The sequence below is a fragment of the Salvelinus namaycush genome, chromosome 7 (assembly GCF_016432855.1).
Source record: "Salvelinus namaycush isolate Seneca chromosome 7, SaNama_1.0, whole genome shotgun sequence".
NCBI classification, from domain to species: domain Eukaryota; kingdom Metazoa; phylum Chordata; class Actinopteri; order Salmoniformes; family Salmonidae; genus Salvelinus; species Salvelinus namaycush.
In genome coordinates, this window is record NC_052313.1 from 11,937,641 (window position 1) to 11,964,352 (window position 26,712).

Sequence of the window (26,712 nt, forward strand, 5' to 3'; positions counted from 1 at the left end):
TAATGATCCTGACCAGCCTCGGTCTACAGAGACGTATCAACACTAATGATCCTGACCAGCCTCGGTCTACAGAGACGTATCAACACTAATGATCCTGACCAGCCTCGGTTTACAGAGACGTATCAACACTAATGATCCTGACCAGCCTCGGTCTAAAGAGACGTATCAACACTAATGATCCTGACCAGCCTCGGTCTACAGAGACGTATCAACACTAATGATCCTGACCAGCCTCAGTCTACAGAGACGTATCAACACTAATGATCCTGACCAGCCTCGGTCTACAGAGACGTATCAACACTAATGATCCTGACCAGCCTCAGTCTACAGAGACGTATCAACACTAATGATCCTGACCAGCCTCAGTCTACAGAGACGTATCAACACTAATGATCCTGACCAGCCTCAGTCTACAGAGACGTATCAACACTAATGATCCTGACCAGCCTCAGTCTACAGAGACGTATCAACACTAATGATCCTGACCAGCCTCAGTCTACAGAGACGTATCAACACTAATGATCCTGACCAGCCTCAGTCTACAGAGACGTATCAACACTAATGATCCTGACCAGCCTCAGTCTACAGAGACGTATCAACACTAATGATCCTGACCAGCCTCAGTCTACAGAGACGTATCAACACTAATGATCCTGACCAGCCTCAGTCTACAGAGACGTATCAACACTAATGATCCTGACCAGCCTCAGTCTACAGAGACGTATCAACACTAATGATCCTGACCAGCCTCAGTCTACAGAGACGTATCAACACGATGCTGCTTGATAAATACCCATAACCTATGTTTCCTTCTGAAGCTCACAGGAACAGTTGCACATAAAAATAACATATAGTGACAACAGCTGTTCCTTTCTTGAGGAGTGTTAATCAGTGTTGAAAGGAACGTCTAGTCTAGGGCTTCGTTTTATTTTGGTCACGTGGTTTGGTCACATCTCCCATCAAAGGCACTTCAACTGAGGAGGGAGAGAGAGGATGGTAGAAGGACCCTGGAAAGAGATTGCGCGAGGCAAATGAAGAGAGAGAGGGAGCGTGAGACAGATCGATGGAGAGATAGAGATGGATGAAAGGTGCACGGAGCAATTGCAGCACTAGAATGGGAGAAAAGGTCAGGGAGAGAGAGAGAGAGGTAGAGATGGTGAGATTTGATTGAGGCTGTCAGTCAGTAAAGTTAACAGAAGTGGTTGTGTGTTATTGTAGCCTATGGTTCAGCTCAGGGACGGTATTGTGGGGGGCGCTACTTCACAACAGAACCGATCACTGTGACACCTTAACAAAGGCTTGTGATTTCAGACTGGCTCGGCCTCCCTCCCAGTCCCAGACAGAATAGGGACTGAGAGGACAGAAAGACAGACTGGGGAGGACAGAAATACATAATAGATAGGGAAGGGACATACAGACAGACAAGGTAGAAGACTGATAAACAGGAGAGGGAGATGTCTTTACAGTCTGAGGTGTGGAGATATGCTGCCATCTGGTGGTGAAAGATAGTACAGCAGCCACATCCTCCAACTCTTGTCCATATTTATTTTTATTTATTTAATCAGGCAAGTCAGTTAAGAACAAATTCTTATTTACAACGGTGTGCCAATTGTGCGCCGCCCTATGGGACTCTCGATCCTGGCCGGTTGTGATACAGCCCGGGATCAAACCAGGGTCTGTAGTGACGCCTCTATATCACAGAGTAGGGTGAAGTTGCCCCCCCCAAGACTGATCTACGGTCAGTTTTATGTACTTCTCCCTAACGGTTAAAGTCAGATTGTATGAGGGTAAGAGATGACTCTAGATCTGTAGGCAACAAACATGCTGACCACACCGCTCGTGTCGCAAAATTAATGTACACATACATGTTATTCAATCATCGCACCCACACTGCTCACGAGCGTACGCGTAGCCAGGCGCTAAAATAGAACTTGGTTCTATTTGTGACGCTTGATGAATCCCACCTCCTCATTGGTTTTTAGGAGCATATACCCACTGGGTGACTGAAAGATGAACTGAGATCCAGCGGTAGTGGTAACGCACCTTGAAGTTGGTTGCCAACCACCATATAAAGTCCAGAGAAGAAAACTGGGGGAGCGATTACTTGATATTTCAACCTCCGTGTCCTGATCGCATCTGGTGTGGGTGGACAAAATCAACATGCGCACGAGCGATGTGGTCAGCATGCAACGATGCCATTATGGTGTTGAGCAGCTCAGCTACACCAGAGGAGAGTTCAACAAAGCTTCTGTTTGCGGTGAACATGTTGCCAGAGTAACAATTTGAGTTGAATAAATATTCCAAAATTGTTACAGTGAAACTTCAACCAGCTACTTTTTGTCAGGATTACTGTGGCTTTTTAGCGACTGTATTCAAACTAAAAATGACTTAGCTACTCCTACTAAATATAGTAGAAAGTCTACATGGCCACTTGATTCTTTTTAGCGGCAGTTAAGACCTGAAACCGACACTTACGTTCACCGCACACTACCTTCTCCGACTATTAGCTAACGTTAGCGAATGGTCGTGGCTAACATAAAACAAATGGAATATGTTAGCTAACATTTGCCAATGTTCGCAAACTATTTTCCTTGATGAACGCACACCAGGTCAGTGAGGCTGGGCCAGGAGGTGTCCGGGCCTTCTCCCAAGTTTAGCTGGGCCAGGGGGCGCACGGGCCTTCTCCCAAGGTCAGCTACACCAGGTCAGTGAGGCTGGGCCAGGGGGCGTCCGGGCCTTCTCCCATGGTCAGGAACTCTGCCCAGTTGCCACGGAAACCATGTGAGTAGACTCCTGTGTCAACGACAAGGCCCCAGTAGAGACTGTGGGCAGTCTTGTCTCGGAGAGCGGTGCGCGCCTCTCGCTCCGTCACATTGTAGCTGACATTGATGAGCTGCTGGACCAGCAGGTGTAGTAGTCCGCCAGTCACTATGCAGCTATACCACGCACAGGTGAAACACAGCGCTGAACTGCAACACACACACACACACACACACACACACACTGAATGGAGGACATGACTCATACATTCCTGAAAACCATCTCTAGCCCCTAGCCCAAACCCTCTATTTTTGGAAACCAGATATGTGTTAACAATGGGCTAAGAGGAGCTTTAATACACAGATTCCACCTATCTGGTTTCTACAGATCTACAAACACCCATGGCGTAGGGAAGGGGCTATACAAATACAAATCTGAGCAACATAACATTTATTACAGTGCTGAGTGGGAGACAAAATGGCAGTTACACTACACACATCACAACAAAACACACACACACATTCACCCTTACACAACAAAGCCATGCTGAGCCACAGTAACTGCTCTGTAAATCTGGGTCAGTAGTAGGGCAGGTAGGGGAAATATGATGATGAAGTGTCTTATAGAAACTTCAATCAACCTACATTCCCCCTATAAATATCCAATTATTCCAAAACATCACAGCTTTAAGTCTCCCAGATAATATAAAATACTGCTTTGATGCAAATAAAAACCACTTGTTACCAGGATTGGAATTACGAACAGTGGTTTGTTCGTTATGTTCGACTGTGGTGAATGAGCCTACAGCAGCCAAGGTGATAATGGCTGGGGTCATTTTTGCTTGTGTTTGCTGTTCTCCAAATAGCATTTTAAAGTGTTTAAATCGTAAAGAAATCCAGTAAATGAGCTTCAACTTTCAACCCCCTCCCCGACCTCACTAAAACCCTGGTTACGGCCCTGGTGCAAGTGGGTATTTTAGAACACTTTTGATCTACACCACCTCATTTCACAGGCTTATTTTAGCCTCTAATGCCTAACATGCTGACCACACCGCTCGCGTCGCATGCGCTGCAGAATAAATGTACACATACATGGTATTCAATCATTGCACCCACACTGCTTGCGCAAGTTTACGAGCGTCCACGTAGCCAGGCGCTAAAATAGAACTTGGTTCTAGAATTTGGTTGCGCTGCAAGTCCCGCCTCTCCCATCTCCTCATTGTTTTTTTGGAGCATATATCCACGTGGGTGATTGAAAGATGAACTGAGGTCCACACTCCAGCTGGTAGTGGTAATGCACCTAACATTGGTTGCCAACCGCCATATAAAGTCCAAAGAAGAAGAAGCCTGAAGGAGATATTACTAGAAACTAACTTTTACCCTTTTATCTGTGGATTAATTGTCAGAGTAGAGGACCTTGTGCATTTCAGGTAAAATAGCAACCCAATGTTTGTCCCAGGACAAATGAGCTAGCAACAGTAAGCTAGCATTCTAAATTGCCATAAATGTTTAATGCTTTTTGACCTGTCCCCAAATTAATATAATTGGTTCAGAGTTTGTTATGATATTTCAACCTGCGTGTCCTGATCGCGTCTGGTGTGACTGGACAAACTCAACATGCATGCTTGTGGTCTGGTCAGCATGTAATAGTTTGTGTGTGTGCATTATGTATGGTGTGTGTTACCTGTGCTGGTTGTAGACGCCAGGGCAGTAGACCAGAGCGGTGACAAGGTTCTGTTGAGGACACACACTGCGCAGCACCAGACTGATCCCATACAGAGAGGTCAACAGGAAGAGGAGGAGTGTCAACAGGAAGCTGCGGTGATTGGACTGGCCCACACAGCTGTTTATCCTACCACAGTGGTGACATGACACACACAGACAGCCAATACACTGTACTAAGATCATTGGGTTACACCACACACAGTACAGCGCTGACTGTAATTTGGATGAGAGCACCTGGTGCTAAATGAATATAATGTACAGTTGAAGTCGGAAGTTTACATACACTGAGGTTGGAGTCATTAAAACTCGTGTTTCAACCACTCCACAAATTTCTTGTTAACAAACTATCGTAAGTCAGTTAGGACATCTACTTTGTGCATGACACAAGTCATTTTTCCAACAATTGTTTACAGACAGATTATTTCACTTATAATTCACTGTATCACAATTCCAGTGGGTCAGAAGTTTACATACACAAAGTTGCCTGGGCTTTTAAACAGCTTGGAAAATTCCAGAAAATTATGTCATGGCTTTAGAAGCTTCTGATAGGCTAATTGACATAATTTGAGTCAATTGGAGGTGTACCTGTATTTCAAGGCCTACATTCAAACTCAGTGCCTCTTTGCTTGACATCATGGGAAAATCAAAAGAAATCAGTCAAGACCTCAGAAAAAAAAAGTCTGGTTCATTCCTGGGAGCAATTTACAAACACCTGAAGGTACCACGTTCATCTGTACAAACAATAGTACGCAAGTATAAACACCATGGGACCATGCAGCCTTCATACCGCTCATGAAGGAGACGCCTTCTGTCTCCTAGAGATGAACGTACTTTGGTGCAAAAAGTGCAAATCAATCCCAGAACAAAAGCAAAGTACCTTGTGAAGATGCAGGAGGAAACAGGTACAAAAGTATCTATATCCACAGTAAAACGAGTCCTATATCGACATAACCTGAAAGGCCGCTCAGCAAGGAAGAAGCCACTGTTCCAAAACCGCCATAAAAAAGCCAGACTACTGTTTGCAACTGCACATGGGGACAAAGATTGTACTTTTTTGAGAAATGTCCTCTGGTCTGATGAAACAAAAATATAACTTTGGCCATAATGACCATCGTTATGTTTGGAGGAAAAAGGGGGAGGCTTGCAAGCCGAAGAACACCATCCCCACCATGAAGCACAGGGGTGGCAGAATCATGTTGTGGGGGTGCTTTGCTGCAGGAGGGACTGGTGCACTTCACAAAATAGATGGCATCATGAGGGAGGAAAATTATATGGATATATTGAAGCAACATCTCAAGACATCAGTCAGGAAGTTAAAGCTTGGTTGCAAATGGGTCTTCCAAATGGACAATGACCTCAAGCAAACTTCCAAAGTTGTCAAAATGGCTTAAGGACAACAAAGTCAAGGTATCACAAAGCCCTGACCTCAATCCTATAGAAAATTTGTGGGCAGAACTGAAAAAGTGTGTGTGAGCATGGAGGCCTACAAACCTGACTCAGTTACACCAGCTCTGTCAGGAGGAATGGGCCAAAATTCACCCAATTTATTGTGGGAAGCTTGTGGAAGGCTACCTGAAACGTTTGACCCAAGTTAAACAATTTAAAGGCAATGCTACCAAATACTAATTGAGTGTGTAAACTTCTGACCCACTGGGAATGTGATGAAGGAAATAAAAGATGAAATAAATCATTCTCTCTACTATTATTCTGACATTTCACATTCTTAAAATAAAGTGGTGATCCTAACTGACCTAAGACAGGGAATTTTTACTCGGATTAAATGTCAGGAATTGTGAAAAACAGTTTAAATGTATTTGGCGAAGGTGTATGTAAACTTCCAACTTCAACTGTAAGATGTACTTAGAACCCATGATTACACCAAACACACACACATCTAAAGGGTTTGAAGTAGAGGTCGACCGATTAATCGGAATGGCCGATTAATTAGGGCCAATTTCAAGTTTTCATAACAATCGGAAATCTGTATTTTTGGACACCGATTTGGCAAAAAAATATTTTTACACCTTTATTTAACTAGGCAAGTCAGTTAAGAACACATTCTTATTTTCAATGACGGCCTAGGAATGGTGGGTTAACTACCTTGTTCAGGGGCAGAATGACAGATTTTTACCTTGTCAGCTCGGGGATTCGTTTTTGCAACCTTCCGGTTACAAGTCCAATGCTCTAACCACCTGCCTTACATTGCACTCCACGAGGAGCCTGCGTGGCAGGCTGACTACCTGTTACGCGAGGGCAGCAAGAAGCCAAGGTAAGTTGCTAGCTAGCATTAAACTTATAAAAAACAATCAATCTTCACATAATCACTAGTTAACTACACATGGTTGATGATATTACCAGTTTATCTAGCGTGTCCTGCGTTGCATATAATCGATGCGGTGCCTGTTAATTTGTCATCGAATCACAGCCTACTTCGCCAAACGGGTGATGATTTAGCACTGTCGTTGCACCAAACCTATCCATAAATATCAATGCCTTTCTTTAAAATCAATACACAAGTATATATTTTTAAACCTGCATATTTAGTTAATATTGCCTGCTAACATGAATTTCTTATAATTAGGGAAATTGTGTCACTTCTCTTGCGTTCCGTGCAAGCAGTCAGGGTATATGCAGCAGTTTGGGCCGCCTGGCTCGTTGCGAACTGTGTGAAGTCCATTTATTCCTAACAAAGACCGTAATTAATTTGCCAGAATTATACATAATTATGACATAACATTGAAGGTTGTACAATGTAACAGCAATATTTAGACTTAGGGATAGCCCCCGTTAGATAAAATACGGAACGGTTCCGTATTTTATTGAAAGAATAAACGTTTTGTTTTCGAAATGATAGTGTCCGGATTTAACCATATTAATGAAAGGCTCGTATTTCTGTGTTATTATGTTTATAATTAAGTCTATGATTTGATAGAGCAGTCTGACTGAGCGATGGTAAGCACCAGCAGGCTCGCAAGCATTCATTCAAACAGCACTTTCTTGCATTTGCCAGCAGCTCTTCGCAATGCTTCAAGCATTGAGCTGTTTATGACTTCAAGCCTATCAACTCCCGAGATTAGGCTAGTGTAACCGATGTGAAATGGCTAGCTAGTTAGCGGGGTGCGCGCTAATAGCGTTTCAAACGTCACTCGCTCTGAGACTTGGAGTAGTTGTTCCCCTTGCTCTGCATGGGTAACGCTGCTTCGAGGGTGGCTGTTGTCGATGTGTTCCTGGTTCGAGCCCAGGTAGGAGTGAGGAGAGGGATGGAAGCTATACTGTTACACTGGCAATACTAAAGTGCCTATAAGAACATCCAATAGTCAAAGGTATATGAAATACAAATCGTATAGAGAAATAGTCTTATAATTCCTATAATAACTATACAACCTAAAACTTCTTACCTGGGAATATTGAAGACTCATGTTAAAAGGAACCACCAGCTTTCATATGTTCTCATGTTCTGAGCAAGGAACTTAAACGTTAGCTTTTTTACATGGCACATATTGCACTTTTACTTTCTTCTCCAACACTTTGTTATTGCATTATTTAAACCAAATTGAACATGTTTCATTATTTATTTGAGGCTAAATTGATTTATTGATGTATTATATTAAGTTAAAATAAGTGTTCATTCAGTTTTGTTGTAATTGTCATTATTACAAATAAATAAAAGAAATCGTCCGAGTAATCGGTATCGGCTTTTTTTGGTCCTCCAATAATCGGTATCTGCGTTGAAAAATCATAATCGGTCGACCTCTAGTTTGAAGGTTATTATTTTTGCACGATTGTGTGTGTGTGTTACAGATCAGTGAGTTTCTCAGACACACAGGCCTATGGCTGATGACAGAGACAAGAGAATGTCACTGATAATTGCTGAGACATTGCTTCTTAGCTCTGGCATGACACTGCGGAGACATTGCTTTGACGTGGCTGTGTAATAATTGACAGACGAGCGTCCTGTGTGTCCAGGCAGACAGAGGTGTTTTAATGGGACCCACCAGACACAGTGGTGGTCCAGCCTCAGGACACAGATGTCACAGATCCTGCAGTGTCCCGCCCTGGGGGGCCGCAAAACCCTGCACACAGAGCACCAGTTCCTGCTCCGCCCACTATCCATCTGCTCCACCTCCTGGCCCTGCTGCTCTGACCCACTACCCCGATTGGCTAGCATTACTTCCTGCCCGACCCCGTTGTGGCCGGGGTCTCTGTCCGGTGGAGGGCTGTGATAGGTCACTGTGCTGTGGACGTCAGCCGGGTGTGGCCATACGTAGCGAGGTTCTCTCTTGGTGTGGACAAGGGCGGCCAGAGTCAGGGCCACCCCCAGGGTCACTGTGCCCAACTGGGTCAGCCCTAAACCCCCCCTGAGGAAGATCTCGGTGAGGAAGAGGTAGTACATGTAGCCCAGGGAGAACAGGACCAGGCTGAGGAAGAACAGGGTCCGGCTCTTCTTGCGGTGGGTGACGTAGTAGTACCATAGAACCAGGACCGGTAGAGCAGTCAGAACAACTATACCCAACAGGAAGTGAAGGGCTGCGACGTGTAGGAGGACAGGAAGTAGGAGCAGCGGGGGGAGCACCGATAGGTCGACACGCCGGGCTCCGCCCCAGAACCAGGGAACACGGAGGCGGTCGGTCATCACAGTAACCAGATGGGACAGTGAGTTGGCCTTCTGGGGCTCTTTTTTCAACCATCTGAGGGAGAGAAGCAGACATTCACTTTCTGATGTGATACCAAACTGGATGACGAACCATTAGCTAAGAGTGTGAAGGTAACTGGCCGTAGATGGGTAAGCCCCTCCCTCACCTGTCACAGGCATCGTCCAGGTCCTCACAGTCACAGCAGCAGGCTGCCACATGGCTCCGCTCCCCCTGACGGTCCACAAACTCACAGCAGCACAGAGGCTCATCCGGCTCCAACGCCTTATTGGCTCGCTTCTTCATGACGGACAGCCAGTGAGCCTGGAAAGTGATCAGTCTCCTGTGGGGAACAAGCCAGCAGGAAGGGATGGAGATGAGAGAGATTGGTGTGTGCGTGCGTGCGTGTCCTATTCTCATGGCGGTGCAGATAGATAAATGTGTGGCAGGGACTGGTGAATAATTTCTAGATTGGTAGTTAGCTGGCTAGACTATCTAAACTTGTAGTAATCATGGCTGAATACTGACAAATAATTTTGACTGCAATACAGACAGCTATATCGGTTCACTAATACAGAACTAGTAAAGGCCCAGTGCAGTTTTTCAGGGGGCAGGACCCCTACTTCCCGCAGCTCTGTTGTCCAATGAACCATGGCGGATTTTGTGCCTACAAACAGCCACCATTAGTATATATCTCTGAGATGTCTTGCAAATGAGGGAGGCGAGAGGAACTTGTAGGGGGCTTCCGTATTAACTCTGTGGCATTGGCTGTCATTGAAAATCTGAACCGGAGACGGGAATGGCTCGTTTCTCGGTGGTCTCCAATGCGCTTTTACGCAGAGGTCACTGCTACCGATATGGGCTCGACAGCGGGGCGACAGACTGGTGTTTCTGCCAGCCAGTCCGTGAAGACTTGTGCGTATCAAATGTCACATCCGCCGTGGCATTCGCGGGCCAAGGGAATTGGCCCTCAATTGTTAAAAATTTCATAGAAAATGAAGCCCATGTTTTTTCCCCCCTCAGTTAACCCAGGGAATAGTGAATGCATATAGACTTTGCTTTTTTCGACTCCCCAATCGAATGTAGCCTATCTGAATGCTGTAGCAGACGATTGTCTGCCTTAACCCTAAAGCCCTGGATAAAATGTCACCGTCTTGAAAGTTGATACGAAGTATCGTTACATACGTAAAGATTAGCGGTTACCAGTTGACTCTATACTTAACCCTATCGTTAACTACAATAACCCTATCGTTAACTACAAACATGTCTCGTGTAATGGAAAATAGCATAACCTACCAGTATTCGTGTAGTTTGCTGAAAACGAATCATATGGGCTACTTCCTTACAAAAACTGTAGGCTGGGCTACATTAGAAACTGCTTACTGAACTGTCGCGGAAATGACAGACTGGCCAGCGGCCACAGACAACGGTGTTCGCAACCGCACATGCCTAAACATGTTCAACTGAATGTAGCCTAGAAATGCACCTGATTTAGGCTACCTGCCCAACAGTGTTGTCAATCCAACAAGGTACAGTATCTGTCGTCTCCCTTCCGACATAAAAGTAATTCCATAGCCTATCCCAGACCGCGCGATACTATTGTGCCACGGAAAGCACCGGAACCCTATAGTCTCTCCATTTAACCCTTTAAAAAGGCTGCTCATCTCCAATGGTATGTTTTGTATTTAGAAAGTGAGGTCTTCAAATATACCTCCTCCTCCGTCGCTGGTGTAATCGTATCAGGCAAGCCTGCCTCTCCTCCTGTTTACAGAGCGGCGCGGCAAGTGTCTTTCTCCCTCAGACTTCCGACGTCAATAGAGGGGGTAACCCTTTCCGTAGGTGAACTTTTACCAATGTGCATCAAGCACTCTTACTCACAAATGTGGTTAGTAAATGCTGTTATGTACCCTCCCCAGAGAGGGGGGGGGGGGGGGGGGGGTTTATCTGTGCATGGTCCCAAACCTGGTCCCAAGAGACCAACACTAACGAACCGCCCACCTTCAGACTGCCAGCACAAATGCATGGTGGTATTTAAACAAAGTTAAGTAACCCCTAACGCACTCTTACTCACAAATGTGGTTAGTAAATCCTGTTATGTACCCTCCCCAGAGAATTAGGATAAAGGTAGAAAGATGGGTTATGCTCATTGTACAGTCAGTGCTTTTAGCATGCCATACCCCCACCCCACATTAACAATAATATGTGGAGAAATATGGTTTCTTTATTCAAAGCATCAATACATTACATCTTTGTCTTACAAATGTGCAAAATAGCCAACGTAATTCAACTTCATATATGGATAGTGTGGAAAACAAATGTTAGTGTGTACCCTTTTAAACTTCACAAACCATAGTTTACACTAATGCAATGTAAACATCAAACAAAACTATGGAAGATTCCTGTGCATTTATAGAACAAGGATGGGTTTTACATCCAATATGACGTTTTACCACCACACACAACAAGTGGTATTTACGAGAGAAAATGTAAATAGTGATTAACAATAAAAACAAGGCACTAGTGTGGATTCAACTCAGAATCCACTGACCAAACTTGTGCTGCTCACACTCTTATAGTGGGTGTACACATAAGCAGTGCAGTGTTTGAGTGACGTGGCTTCCTGAATGGGTTTGTTTTACCATCATGTGGAATGAATATGAATTACAGAACATTCACTAACCCGCTTAATTTAGCTTACTGTATATGGAACTGTCATCAGGATTTTAACGTAATTAACTAAATGCAATCAGTATTATTATTTAGATATTTTAGCTCTAACCAATTAGTCCTGAGAAAGTTCACCTGGGCGTGTGTTCAGTGGGGTGCAACATTACAGAAGGTTCAGATAGAACTATATTATGTAGAACAAACATGCTTCTCCATCATGTAGAATAAGGATTCATGACAGCTTTATAGAAGGCATTTCTAATCTGCAGTGTTCAGAACATTGCACCCTTCTAAATACAACACTGATATTGAGCTCTGCTGTATATTTACAAACCAGCTGCAAAACCACCCAAAGAGTTATGTTTCTTTTTAAAATGTGTCATCTGTCAATCCAAAACAGCATAATTATTCACATTTACACGAGCAGAAACCCACAGCCATCCAAATATTATTAATAAATTACATTCAAAGTATTTTCTAATTTAAAAAAATGTATTCTAAATAAATCTAAAAAACATAAAAAGTACACAAGGCACCTGTGCAAAAAGTAAAAATCTTACATTGGGATTAATTTCTACAACATCATTGGCTCATCTGCTGTGATTAGCTTGGCAATGGAAGGGGTACACAGTGCATGGAACATACAGTAGTCCAGAAGAACTTAAACTTAATCACCGTAACTCCAGAACATTAAGGAAGAATAAAGTACTCCCTAACCCAACAGACAATAGAACCTCACATAAACCTAAGTCCAACAGTGTTGATGATGGTTGGGAACCATTCTCTTCCTCCACAGCGCAGGACCAACAGTTGAACTTTAAAAACATTCATCCACCTAGTAACACACTATCAATGGCCCTGGGACTTGTACCGTTGTTGCTCTTAGTAACAAGTAGTCAGTGTGTGGGTAGTCCCTATAGCAACACCCCTGCTTGGGAGAGTGAGTCCTCTGAGGCGCATCCCTGTAGCCTTTACGACCCCAGGGTTCATAGGGCGTAGTGAGATCACAAGGTGTGACAGCGTCACTGAGGCGTTGCTGTCCTATTGGTTACAAAGTTCTGCTGAAGCACCAATAGAGAGCAGCGGAGCTGTAGAGAAAAGAGGAAGAAAACGGTCAATGACCGTCCAGATACACCTGCTGGGGTCATCTGGGAGGCTGTGACACTGACACCGCTGGTCATCTGACTCACCTGCTCCAGTAGGTTGATGGAGTCCTGTAGAACAGCTTTCAGCAGCAGAGTCTCCTCTCTGGTCCTGTGTGGAGGGGCCGGTCCGGGGCTGAAGTCTGGGGCAAAACTGAGGAGACGGATAAAGACAACAGGAGAGAGAGAGAATTCCTCAACATAGCTCACACCAATCCAATCGTCAGAGCAGTGATTACACCAAGGAATGGAGAAGGAAAGGATGCTTCCAAGTCAGGTAAAACTAAGGGGATGTGGCTGACCAAACCAATATTTAATTTGTTCAAATTAGATTAGGGCTAGGGGTTTGCTTAAGGTTAGGTTATATATTTTGGCTAGTCAGGCTGTCGATGGGATGCTGGTCAGAAATGTCCCTTCAGTCTCTCCCACCTAAGTCTTGGAACAAGACCACAGCCCCCCAGAGAGAAGTAAGCGTAGGCTTTCACTCAGTGTGCAGCAGCCTAACCTGCTCTCGGTCCTCTCCCGGAGGCGGTTCTTGGTGCTCAGGTACATGCGTGTGACCACGTCCTCCATGGCCCACAGCTTAAAGAACAGACCCAGGTTCAGTACTGTTAGGATCAGCATACTGGGAAGAGCAAGAGAGAGGAGGCAGTAAGGTTTCTGATTATTTGAGTTCAACAAACACCTGGCTAATATACTGCAAATACACACACACCTAAGTACTATTTGAGCTCATGGAGCAGAATGTACTCAGACAATAGAATGGTTGCATGCTGATTTACAGTGATGCGCTTTGAGTGTTGACTTACATGATGCTCATCCCAGCTACGATGGTAGAGACGTTCCACTGTGGACCCTTCATATCCATGGGATCTGACACACAACCGGGGACAGGAAGTCATTACAGGAGACACAGCTTGAAAGGAAGACGGATGACTGTGCATTTTGTAGGTGATCAAGTCATGTGATTGATTACTGATTGTTTGTATAGTATATGTAATGTTATCCATGTGTGCAGAAGATGGTTGTCCAGGGCTAAATAACAGAAGAACATGTACCCGTGTTGCCCTCTCTGTGAGGATCTAGGTCGGGCCTGTACTGGTTGCTGGGGTTCAGGTGCTCCTGTAGTGTCCGACTGAATGTCCTCCTCCGCCGGTGACGCAGCCCGCCAATTGTCTTACCGGGGTCTCCGCCTCCCTGGTTCAGCACCGCCTCCTCTTCCATCAGCTCCGATTCTGTGATGACATTATAGGGTGAAAGGAAAAGTCAGGTTAAATGCCTTGGAAGAAGGGGGTGGATAAATGACTAACAGAGGTGGTAATGGTTATGTAGAGAGGACTCCCGTGCAATCTGTGGGGAGGGGTTCTAATTGACTTCTAATGAGGCGAGTTGGACTGTTAGTGAGTGCAGGGCTTTGATTCAGATCTACTCTGATGAGACTGGAGCGGGTGACGGAGACAGGTCGTTATACAGTATAGGAGAGCGGGTGATGGACAGAAACCAGTGAAGCAGCAACATACTTAGAGCAGGAGTCTATTATGGCCAACCCAACACACTCACAGGCAGAGACTCATTGGAGAAAGTGTAGTGTCACGCGTACACTAACAAATCGGTAAGCAAGTACAGGGAGTGAATTTAATGAACAAAACAAGAAACACGAGTAGCGTACAAACATGAAACAAACAATAACGCCTGAGGAAAGAACCAAAGGGAGTGATAGATATAGGGGAGGTAATCAGGAAGGTGATGAGTCCAGGTGAGTCTCATGAGGCGCAGGTGTGCTTAACGCAGGTGAGAAGTGTTCGTAATAATGAGTAAACTGGCGACAACGAGCACCAGAGAGAGAAGTAGACATGACATGGAAAGGCACGCTCTCAGAGGAAGATACACTCAGAGATTAGCCAAGCGAGAAGGAGAGAGAGATTCTGAAAGATGGCGTGGGAGAAAGAAGAGATCTCCAGGGCTGCTACTCACCCAGGTGTCTGAAGTAGTCCTCCAGGCCACTCCAGGAGTTCTTGGTAATGAAGGACTTGACCAGCCCCCACGGCTGCTTCTTGTACTTCACATCAGTGTACACCCTGAACACAACATCAGCACATCAGTGTACACCCTGAACACCCCATCAGTGTACACCCTGAACACCCCATCAGTGTACACCCTGAACACCCCATCAGTGTACACCCTGAACACCCCATCAGTGTACACCCTGAACACCCCATCAGTGTACACCCTGAACACCCCATCAGTGTACACCCTGAACACCCCATCAGTGTACACCCTGAACACAACATCAGCACATCAGTGTACACCCTGAACACAACATCAGCACATCAGTGTACACCCTGAACACAACATCAGTGTACACCCTGAACACAACATCAGTGTACACCCTGAACACCCCATCAGTGTACACCCTGAACACAACATCAGCACATCAGTGTACACCCTGAACACAACATCAGTGTACACCCTGAACACAACATCAGCGTACACCCTGAACACAACATCAGCACATCAACTCTAGTTGTAATTGAATCTGTTACATGGGTAATTAGTCACCACAAACTCTCAAGTACCAAACACTGCTCATTTTCTTTCTCTGTAATCAGGAACTGATTCAGATTGACCAATAGCTACCAGCGAGAAGAGAGAACCAACAGTACATAGGCCAGCAATATGTGGAAGTGAATTTACCTTTCCTAAAGGATATTGGTCTTTGACACACAAAACCCACTGGGCACACACTGGTTGAATGAACCTTGTTTTCACATCAGTTCAGTGAAAGTCGGTTGAACCGACATCTGTGCACAGTGGGAAACATGTAAAGGCACCTTTGCACTGAACAAAGAGACTGACCATAATGAGAAACTCAACCCCAATACCCTGAAAGTCTTTACACTAAAGTAAACAGAGCAAATATTAAATGTCTGAAGGGTGTGTTGTCACTGCTGCTCACCTGAGTCGACACTTGTGTTTGGAGTGGCGGATGATACAGTAGAGGTTCTGAGTGTAGAAGTAGTCGTGGTACGGTACGTCGTGTGTGTAGACTTCCGCGTCGACGAGGTAGTACTGACCCTCCCTGGATTCCTTGTACAGGATCTGACAGGACAACAGAGTTACACACTCTGGAAAACACACTACTCAAAAGACAACCCACACACACTACTAGAAACACACACACACCCTGCAGACCTAGGCTCACCTGGTTCTCTGTGGCAGTGGAGAACTTGCCCACCAGAGGGTTGGTGATGGCGATGGTGTAGTTGAGACTCCTCTTCATGGCGCCTGACGCTTCACTCTGCCACGGGGCAAAGCTGGCATCTAAAGACAATCACACATAGGTTAACAAAACACACACCTATTATTCTATTTGGTACTGCACTGAGATGGAAAGGCCTGAATTATTTCACACACATTTCACACATTATTGCACAAACACATAATTTAGACCAGGGATGGGCACATGCGCCCCCCCTTTTGTAGGCCTGCGGATCAATCTCCTCCCCCCAAAAAAACTCAGTCGGGGTCTCAACTAAATTTCTACATTTGGTTGTGCATCAGCAGTTTCTCTTATGTCAGTCGTCTAGCCAGCTAACATTTTAGAGATTGTCTAGACTAATTTACCAATCTAAACTTCTAGCAATCATGGACAAATAACTGACTGGGGGGGCCCATTAAATTTTGTTAGTCACTCACTCAGATATATTTAAAACTGTAACGTGTATCTCTGCCCCATGGCAAACTGTGTAGAATTGCAGCAAACCTTCTGTAAAACTGCACATTTTTCTCTCCGCCCCTCCCCCATTGCTTAGTAAGGCGGAGGGGCCCTCCCAACAAATGTTCACTTAGGGCCCCCAAAAGGCTCTGACTGCATGTGTGAGTACTATATGCAGACCCGGGAGCCACTGTGGCCCCTCATTGTGCACTTCCCCAATTTAGAAATGACAACAACTCTCTGGCATTCACATTCAAAAGATTGATTACTCATCACAAGCCGAGGACTGTGGCTTATAACAGGGAGTGTTGAGGACTGTGACATAACAGGGAGTGTTGAGGACTGTGACATAACAGGGAGTGTTGAGGGTGGATGGGGTGATGACTCACTGGTGATCTTCCTGGCGTTCATGAATCTTTGTATGAAGTGGGAGTCGGTAAAGAGCAGCTCAAACATCTTCTCTGCGCTGATGTTGAAGACCTTGTTCACATAGAGCCTGCCCTGCTGCTCGGAGACACACACCCTCTCCTCTGTAAGAGACACAGGGAGAGGGGTTAACATGATCTGAGGAATGCCTCTGAAAACACATCTAAGATGGTGTCAATAGCATCACACAAACACATACTCTAAGGATGCATGCATTTAACAAACACATTTGGGAATCACTCACCCTCCTCTGCGCTCTCCGAGTCGCTCTGTTCAGAGAAGTGGTCCAGGTTAGTGTTAAGGTCCAGAGAGAGCTCTGAGCGGTTGGAGACCCTCTCCGGGGCAGAGCGGTCCAGGGATGGGTCAGGAGTGCACTGAGACGAGGTGCTGTGAGCATCATCCTGTAGGACACAAACACAATGTCACTCTTTCTGTCACTCTGGCTATGGAAGCCTTGCTATGTACATGTATGCCATCAATGGGACTCATCCTTCACTTCAACTCAGACAATGAAGAAACAATATGGAGACAGTATGCCTCTACAGAGATCACTTAATATCATCCAAGCCTTTTGTGACGTTAACATGTCAGGTGTCGTACCGCATCCCTCAAATTGGCAGTGCTCTGTCCGAGGGGTGAGGGTAAGTCCTCTCCCTGGGGCATGTTGGGGTCAAAGGAGCCCTGATCCCCTGGCTGGAGGCGCAGAGTAGACGGCCTCTCCAGCCTCCCAGAGTCCTCTCCACCGGGCCTCATGGTCAGGCTGCCAGGGACCAGATGGGGAAATGTGTCAGTCAGACAGATGTAGGTGAATGCATGCTGTTCACCATGTAGCACCAGATTGATAGATAAGATAGATTAAGAGTCCTGCTAGTCCTCACCTGGTGTGTGTCTGCGTGGTTGATTCTGCTGATCCCTGTAGACTCTCCATTTCTTCATGGCTCAGGCCCAGGTCATTACCATAGTGCTGCTTGACCACCAGCCACAGCTCCAGACTAGTCAATGGCTAGGAGAGAGAGAGGACAGAGGGTTTCATTGGGAGGAACAGATGTTGGCACACATCAAACAGTGGGGCTTGATTAGATTTTTGGTATCATGGAAAAGCAACTGATTTTGGTGTACACAGTTCCATCATCCATCAGCTGCTTGTAGGCTATAGCTTGCAAGAGCTCAATAGTCAAAATCATGAGGATTAATTCCTCTGTCTGGCTTACTCCAACATGATAACCACTTTCCACCTGTGCATGAATCTCACATCACCTCCAGTCTTAGTTTCAACCAAACAAAGCAGCCCTAACCTGCTACACACTGATGTCACAAGATAACAAAAAGCACAAGATAACAAAAAGCACCTCACTGTAGATTAGCGCTTAAGAAATGCAAACAATTATATAAAGAACTGACGCAAAGACGATGGCTGCTACCTTGCTTAGTCAATAGCTATAGGCTACAATTAACTAACAGCTACAAAATAAACTCAGCAAAAAAAGAAACGTCCCTTTTTCAGGACCCTGTCTTTCAAAGATATTTCGTAAAAATCCAAATAACTTCACAGATCTTCATTGTAAAGGGTTTAAACACTGTTTCCCATGCTTGTTCAATGAACCATAAACAATTAATGAACATGCACCTGTGGAACGGTCGTTAAGACACTAACAGCTTACAGACGGTAGGCAATTAAGGTCACAGTTATGAAAACTTAGGACACTAAAGAGGCCTTTCTACTAACTCTGAAAAACACCAAAAGAAAGATGCCCAGGGTCCCTGCTCATCTGCGTGAATGTGCCTTAGGCATGCTGCAAGGAGGCATGAGGACTGCAGATGTGGCAATAAATTGCAATGTCCGTACTGTGAGATGCCTAAGACAGCGTTACAGGGAGACAGGACGGACAGCAGATCGTCCTCGCCGTGGCAGACCACGTGTAACAACACCTGCACAGGATCGGTACATCCGAACATCACACCTGCGGGACAGGTCTTGGATGGCAACAACAACTGCCCGAGTTGCACCAGGAACGCACAATCCCTCCATCAGTGCTCAGACTGTCCGCAATAGGCTGAGAGAGGCTGGACTGAGGGCTTGTAGGCCTGTTGTCTGGTGAGGACCTGCCTTACATCACCGGCAACAACGTCGCCTATGGGCACAAACTCACCGTCGCTGGACCAGACAGGACTGGTAAAAAGTGCTCTTCACTGACGAGTCGCGGTTTTGTCTCACCAGGGGTGATGGTCAGATTCACGTTTATCGTCGAAGGAATGAGCGTTACACCGAGGCCTGTACTCTGGAGCGGGATCGATTTGGAGGTGGAGGGTCCGTCGTTCTCTGGGGAAGTGTGTCACAGCATCATCGAACTGAGCTTGTTGTCATTGCAGGCAATCTCAACGCTGTGCGTTACAGGGAAGACATCCTCCTCCCTCATGTGGTACCCTTCCTGCAGGCTCATCCTGACATGACCCTCCAGCATGACAATTCCACCAGCCATACTGCTCGTTCTGTGCGTGATTTCCTGCAAGACAGGAATGTCAGTGTTCTGCCATGGCCAGCGAAGAGCCCGGATCTCAATCCCATTGAGCACGTCTGGGACCTGTTGGATCGGAGGGTGATGGCTAGGGCCATTCCCCCCAGAAATGTCTGGGAACTTGCAGGTGCCTTGGTGGAAGAGTGGGGTAACATCTCACAGCAAGAACTGGCAAATCTGGTGCAGTCCATGAGGAGGAGATGCACTGCAGTACTTAATGCAGCTGGTGGCCACACCAGATACTGACTGTTACTTTTGACCCCCCTCCCTTTGTTCAGGGACACATTATTCCATTTCTGTTAGTCACATGTCTGTGGAACTTGTTCAGTTTGTCTCAGTTGTTGAATTTTGTTATGTTCATACAAATATTTACACGTTAAATTTGCTGAAAATAAACGCAGTTGACAGTGAGAGGACGTTTCTTTTTTTTGCTGAGTGTAGATTGTTTATGGACACTATGACAAACAAAGTATATTTTTTAAACTATATGGAGGGAGAATAATAAGTAAATGTAGATTAGAAATGTATTTTGAGTTTGTTCAATCGTTCAAAAAAACTATTTATTATGATTGATTTCCTACGCACAGGGCCAGATTTACGAACAGGCACGCAGGGCACCTGCCCTGGAGGTCAGAGGCCCCCCAGATAGCATATAAAACACGTCATAAGCCATGAGAAAATATGTAGATTTGCAGATAATTAGCTTAAAAAAAAAAAACTGCAAATAAAGTAGGTGCCCCGGGACCCCAAATCCAGCCCTGCCCATGCAACAGAATCCATTCAAGCAAGCCCCATATAGAACCAGTTTCTTCAATCCAAATTACGCACACCTGATCATCATTTAGATGAATAATCAGTCACTTGTTACCAATCAAGTCAAAATAACCATTTTAAAAGATGTTTTACTTACCTCTCTGTGGCTATTTTACTCTGTTCTGGACTGAACTGTAATAACCTGTACGCCGTCACAAAACAATCAGGAAGTCCTAGCGCCCTCAGCCCGACAATTGGAACACGAGCGCTCCACCCATTGATACAGAGATAGGTAGCCTCTACTGAATGCCAAAACTCTGGTTTAGTGACAACGAAAATCAGATCGGTTGATGAATAGCCTCTTTGGGGCGTAAAGCGAACGACTGCCCTGTAGAATGGATAGGTAATGAAAAGACAGATCTTTCCCGGGGGCAGGTTCTGTCTTAAGCAAATAAACCTTCCTAGCCACACCTTGAGGGGTCATTGAACTTTACCGTCATTCGCTAACTCCCGAGCCACACTAGTGTTATTGTGGAGTTGTTTGCACAGCTTAATTCCCTTGGTCCACAGTCTTCCGGGTATTGCACTAGTTGGCCATAGAGGTTGCATTCATTCTAGGTGCTAGAATGTTTTAGCCCCACTTTGCTATCAAAAGAGACAGTACATTATAAAAAAAATTATGCCATTCTATTCCCCTTGTATACTACATAACAACCGAATGTTAGGGGCATGGGGCCAGTCCGAGGAGCATGGTGTGTACTCAGGATTGATTAGATAAGAGCAGTCTGCCAGGGTAAAGTCACAAAAGCCTTGCATACTAAATAGGACTCCAGATAAGTTGCATGGAGCTATGATAACCAGATAGTGTCCATGTTGCAGGGTTCTCTAGTCGTTGACTTTCTTCATGTCACTGGATCAATGCCATTCCATAGGTGATTACAGGGAACACGTTGCCTTTTAGACACAGAGCCAAGGTCAGTTTAACTTATTACAGGATTTTTACTTTGTTATCAAGGGTAGGATTGAGTGAGGGGAAGATGATCCTAGATCTGTGCTTAACATAACTCCTACTTATAGAAATGCCCTTGCCATAGAAATGCTTGCTGTCGAGACAACCAAAACCATGGTGAGAACAGTGTTGGAAGGGGGAGGGGGAGGGGGGGCAGTGTGTAACTGGGTGTGGTAGATGGCCCAGTGTTGGGAGGGGATAGTCTGTATCTGGGTGTGGAAAATGGCCCAGTGTTGGGAGGGGATAGTCTGTATCTGGGTGTGGAAAATGGCCCAGTGTTGAAAGGAGGGGACATTCTGGGTGTCCCATTTCCAGTGTTTTTGACAGCTCTCAATCCATATCCACACCCTGCTCTATCTGGACAGGACAGCCGATGGTGTGTCAACATACACAGAACCGTGGACCTGCCATAGCCAACAGTACTTTACACCCAGGGTGCGTCCTGAATATGGCACAGGGCCCGGGTTAAAAGTAGTGCACTTTATAGGGAATAGGGTGCCATTTGGGATGCATCCCCAGTGAGTGAAGTGAGGTTATATGAGGTCGCTGTCAGCTGATCTGTGCCTCACCTTGTCCATCAGCGTGTTCTGCCACATCCGGAACACTCCCTGGTAACTCTTCTCTCTGGCTGAGAAGGAAGTGAAGAACAACTGTAGGGAAGAGACAGACGCTTCAGTTCAAATTAAAAGTCCACCCCAAAACTGGCTGTTTTTCATATCAGCAATCAAGTTATACAACTACTGAAATAAAATACAGAAATACAGCCGGTATGATGCATTTTGCATCATATGATTCCCCCCAAAAATATTAGTCCCAAAATGTTTTGCATGTCAAAATTTTTGGGGATATAGTACTACAATATACTTTTTGTGTGGAGTTTTGTTTTAATATTATTGCAGTGATAACCGTCTATTGGTTTGCATTGAGGATAGACAGAAGGGGTAAGTAGCATGTTATTTTGTCAGTGCTGCAGCTGTACTCTTGAGCATGAAAAGTTGCTTGATGGGTTAAACAATGAAAAGCACAGGGTCTCTTAGCTCTGGTCCAAGGCGTTAGTGCAACTGTCCAGGGATATTGAACAGAACCCAGGTGGTGTTTGAGTGACTGTACCTTCTCCGAGTCTGTGCAGATCTGAATGGCGTTGGGAATCAGCCGTGCGGTCTTCTCTCTGTACATGGCCTTGATGTCCCTCAGAGTCAAGACTATCTACGACCACAGAGCACAGTGATGTCCCTCAGAGTCTAGGCTATCTACGATTCCAGAGCACACTGATCACATCCTTAACACGACTAGAATAATGCAATATATACACATATTTATGATATATCATTATCCAATTTAATTCATCCCCTAAATAGAAAACTGTGCCTTTATTTTTCCTTTCCCTCATGTGTGAGCTCACCTTTGTACCCCAAAACACATTGCTATAGAAACAGAGCCAGTTCTCCGACAGGTAGAGGCGTCCCTGCAGTAGAATGTCTCTCTGGAGGGCACAGGTGTAGTCTGGGGAAAATACACGGGACGCAGCGAGAGACAGGTAAGGTACAGGTGTGCTGGTATATGCAGGTAAGCTGTATATAGGAAGTCTGGTGAGAGAGGTGCCGATATGTTTGGTTTTTGAGAGATGGTGATAGGGGAGCCGTTTCTGGCTTCTCTTTCTCTCACACACAACTCACCTACGATGAGTCTCTCTGACTCAGGCAGTTCTCTGAACAGCTTCCTGAATTCCTCAACCCTCTGTTTGTAGGTGGGGGCAGGCAGGGCTTGGGGGGCGGCCAGACACTGGCCCTGAGGGTCGGATCTCTGATTAACAGGCTGCAGAAATAACATTAGAATCACATCAAAGCTCATTTGAATACTAATTACTATACTACAGAGGTCATGCTGGCTGAACCTCTTGAATTCAGTATATATAATACACTGCTCAAAAAAATAAAGGGAACACTTAAACAACACAATGTAACTCCAAGTCAATCACACTTCTGTGAAATCAAACTGTCCACTTAGGAAGCAACACTGATTGACAATAAATTTCACATGCTGTTGTGCAAATGGAATAGACAAAAGGTGGAAATTATAGGCAATTAGCAAGACACCCCCAAAAAAGGAGTGATTCTGCAGGTGGTGACCACAGACCACTTCTCAGTTCCTATGCTTCCTGGCTGATGTTTTGGTCACTTTTGAATGCTGGCGGTGCTCTCACTCTAGTGGTAGCATGAGACGGAGTCTACAACCCACACAAGTGGCTCAGGTAGTGCAGTTCATCCAGGATGGCACATCAATGCGAGCTGTGGCAAAAAGGTTTGCTGTGTCTGTCAGCGTAGTGTCCAGAGCATGGAGGCGCTACCAGGAGACAGGCCAGTACATCAGGAGACGTGGAGGAGGCCGTAGGAGGGCAACAACCCAGCAGAAGGACCGCTACCTCCGCCTTTGTGCCAGGAGGTGCACTGCCAGAGCCCTGCAAAATGACCTCCAGCAGGCCACAAATGTGCATGTGTCAGCATATGGTCTCACAAGGGGTCTGAGGATCTCATCTCGGTACCTAATGGCAGTCAGGCTACCTCTGGCGAGCACATGGAGGGCTGTGCGGCCCCACAAAGAAATGCCACCCCACACCATGACTGACCCACCGCCAAACCGGTCATGCTGGAGGATGTTGCAGGCAGCAGAACGTTCTCCACGGCGTCTCCAGACTCTGTCACGTCTGTCACATGTGCTCATGTGCTCAGTGTGAACCTGCTTTCATCTGTGAAGAGCACAGGGCGCCAGTGGCGAATTTGCCAATCTTGGTGTTCTCTGGCAAATGCCAAACGTCCTGCACGGTGCTGGGCTGTAAGCACAACTCCCACCTGTGGACGTCGGGCCCTCATACCACCCTCATGGAGTCTGTTTCTGACCGTTTGAGCAGACACATGCACATTTGTGGCCTGCTGGAGGTCATTTTGCAGGGCTCTGGCAGTGCACCTCCTGGCACAAAGGCGGAGGTAGCGGTCCTTCTGCTGGGTTGTTGCCCTCCTACGGCCTCCTACACGTCTCCTGATGTACTGGCCTGACATGACATGACAGCCCACTTGGAGTTTGCCAAAAGGCACCTAAAGGAGTCTTAGACCATGATTAACAACATTATAACAAGATTATCTGGTCTGATGAAACAAAGATTGAACTCTTTGGCCTAAATGCCAGAGGCATGTTTGGAGGAAACCTGGCACCATCCCCACGGTGAAGCATGGTGATGGTAGCATCATGCTGTGGGGATGTTTTTCAGTGTCAGGGACTGGGAGAGTAGTCAGAATCGAGGCAAAGATGAACGAAGCAAAGTACAGAGAGATCCTTGATAACCTCCTCCAGAGAGCTCAGGACCTCAGACTGGGGCAAAGGTACACCTTCCAACAGGACAACGACCCTAAGCACAAAGCCAAGACAATGCAGGAGTGGCTTCGGGACAAGTCTCTGAATGTCCTTGAGTTGTCTAGCCAGAGCCCGGACTTGAACCAGATCGAACATCTCTGGAGAGACCTGAAAATAGCTGTACAGCAACGCTCCCCATCCAACCTGACAGCTTGAGAGGATCTGCAGAGACGAATGGGAGAAACTCCCCAAATACAGGTGTGCCAAGCTTTTAGCGTCATACCCAAGAAGACTCGAGGCTGTAATCGTTGCCAAAGGTGTTTCAACAAAGTACTGAGTAAAGGGTCTGCATTCTTATGTAAATCTGATAAGTTTTATTTGTAATACATTTGCCAACATTTCTAAAAACCTATTTTTGCTTTGTCATTATGGGGTATTGTGTGTAGATTGAGGGGGGGGGGGAACTATTTAATTCATTTTAGAATAAGGCTAACAAAATGTGGAAAAAGTCAAGGGGTCTGAATACTTTCGGACAGCACCGTACATTGACAATGTGTCATTCAGCCTATTAAACACAAAAAGGATGTTTGAAGTGAGAATTAAGCAGGCCTGATGCCCAAAAAAGGAAATAGCCTACTTCACTAGTCTAGTTCCAATACTTAGTTACACCACTACATGGCGAAACAAAGTAAAGAACCACTGAAAACACTACCTAGATTACTAGTTGAACTACATGTAGTTTATTTAACTAGGCAGGTCAGTTAAGAACAAATTCTTATTTACAATGACAGCCTACTGGGGGGAACAGTGGGTTAACTGCCGTGTTCAGGGGCAGAATGACAGATTTTTATCTTTTCAGCTCGAGGATTCGATCCAGCAACCTTTCGGTTACTAGTCCAACACTCTAACCACTAGGCTACCTGTCGCCCCATGTAGTACTGTCACTAGTACATCAAGTCAATAGCTAATGTAATGATATGTCTACGTAACGCATTGGCGAATAGTCAGAATGGTCTTGTCCACTAGAGGGCAGGAACAGTTGATGGTTTGATGTGTGTATGAGTGGGGAGTAGGCAGGCTTCATGGCATGTTATACTATCACAGAAGGCTGCTGAGGGGAGAACGACTCATAATAATGGCCGGAACGGAGCAAAGGGAATGGCATCAAACACCTGGAAACCATGTGTTTGGTGTTTTTGATACCATTACACTCCAGTCATTACCACAAGCCTGTTCTCCCCAATGAAGGTGCCACCAACCTCCTGTGTATACTATGTAGGGGTAAGTGCATGATAGTCACAGACAGGTAAACAGAAGGGTTCCCTGTATCTTACCTCATGATCCTCAGAGCTCCACCTGTACTCCCCCATGGAGGCTGTCTCGTCTGTGACATCAGTGCCCACCCCTGACCGGGACACCTGGTCCATCAGATCCACTGTTCCGCTGACTGGGTAGTAGAGATAGAGGCCTAGTAGCTTTAGCACACAAGATAATTCCAGCAGTCCATGTCAGTATAGCAGGACTACTGGACTGGACATCCTGCTGCTATAAAGGGATTTGTTTGTTCATGGCTGGTCTCCACTGAAGATGGTCAAACTTTGCAGACCATGCTAAGAGGTATGAGGATGGAATTGATATCCTATGCAGGACTCTCGCTTAACCCACTTTTCTGATGAGAGAGAGTGAGAGCACAAAGAAAGAGGCACAACAAAACTGGTTTATCCTGCCCTGCCTGTCACCCAGGAGAAACATTGTAGTTCACCTAGATTCCTAAAACCAAAGTGGCTGAATGTGAAATGTTGTGAGGTTATTTAATATCAATAGTTCAATGAATTGATACATTCTGATCAGTAATCCCACCAGAAATATCACTTTGAATACATATTTATATTCTGCTCTCAGGCAAACTTGTCATTTCAATTTTGTTCGCAGTGGCAAAAGACTGCACATGAAGAGCAAACATTTTAGCGATGCGAATCTCAAGTGATTAACAAGATTGTTTGTATGATATCGAAGCACTG

At 45.6% G+C, this 26,712-nt stretch overlaps 2 protein-coding genes across 3 annotated transcripts; both read right to left on the reverse strand.

Moving 5' to 3' along the window:
• Positions 1-1,918: 1,918 nt before the first annotated feature.
• On the reverse strand, positions 1,919-11,011 carry LOC120050965 (palmitoyltransferase ZDHHC23-B-like). 2 transcript variants are annotated; one of them, XM_038997514.1, is made up of 5 exons: positions 10,827-11,011; positions 9,285-9,458; positions 8,480-9,172; positions 4,444-4,611; positions 1,919-2,969 (listed from the first exon to the last, which is right to left on the reverse strand). In XM_038997514.1, the coding sequence occupies exons 2-5, from the start codon at positions 9,419-9,421 to the stop codon at positions 2,696-2,698; spliced, it is 1,272 nt and encodes a 423-aa protein (XP_038853442.1). In that variant the 5' UTR covers positions 9,422-9,458; positions 10,827-11,011; the 3' UTR covers positions 1,919-2,695. The 2 variants fall into 2 exon arrangements, with proteins under 2 accessions (XP_038853442.1, XP_038853443.1); XM_038997515.1 differs by lacking the exon at positions 10,827-11,011 and adding an exon at positions 10,412-10,720.
• A 307-nt stretch (positions 11,012-11,318) lies between these two features.
• Positions 11,319-26,118, reverse strand: LOC120050603 (protein Aster-C-like). Its single transcript, XM_038997194.1, has 17 exons — positions 26,026-26,118; positions 23,020-23,158; positions 22,746-22,846; positions 22,454-22,549; positions 21,913-21,993; positions 17,944-18,068; positions 17,666-17,825; positions 17,310-17,466; positions 17,029-17,169; positions 16,127-16,245; positions 15,881-16,023; positions 14,899-15,002; positions 13,983-14,159; positions 13,734-13,797; positions 13,430-13,549; positions 12,973-13,078; positions 11,319-12,870 (listed from the first exon to the last, which is right to left on the reverse strand). The coding sequence occupies exons 1-17, from the start codon at positions 26,116-26,118 to the stop codon at positions 12,805-12,807; spliced, it is 1,992 nt and encodes a 663-aa protein (XP_038853122.1). The 3' UTR covers positions 11,319-12,804.
• Positions 26,119-26,712: the final 594 nt, after the last annotated feature.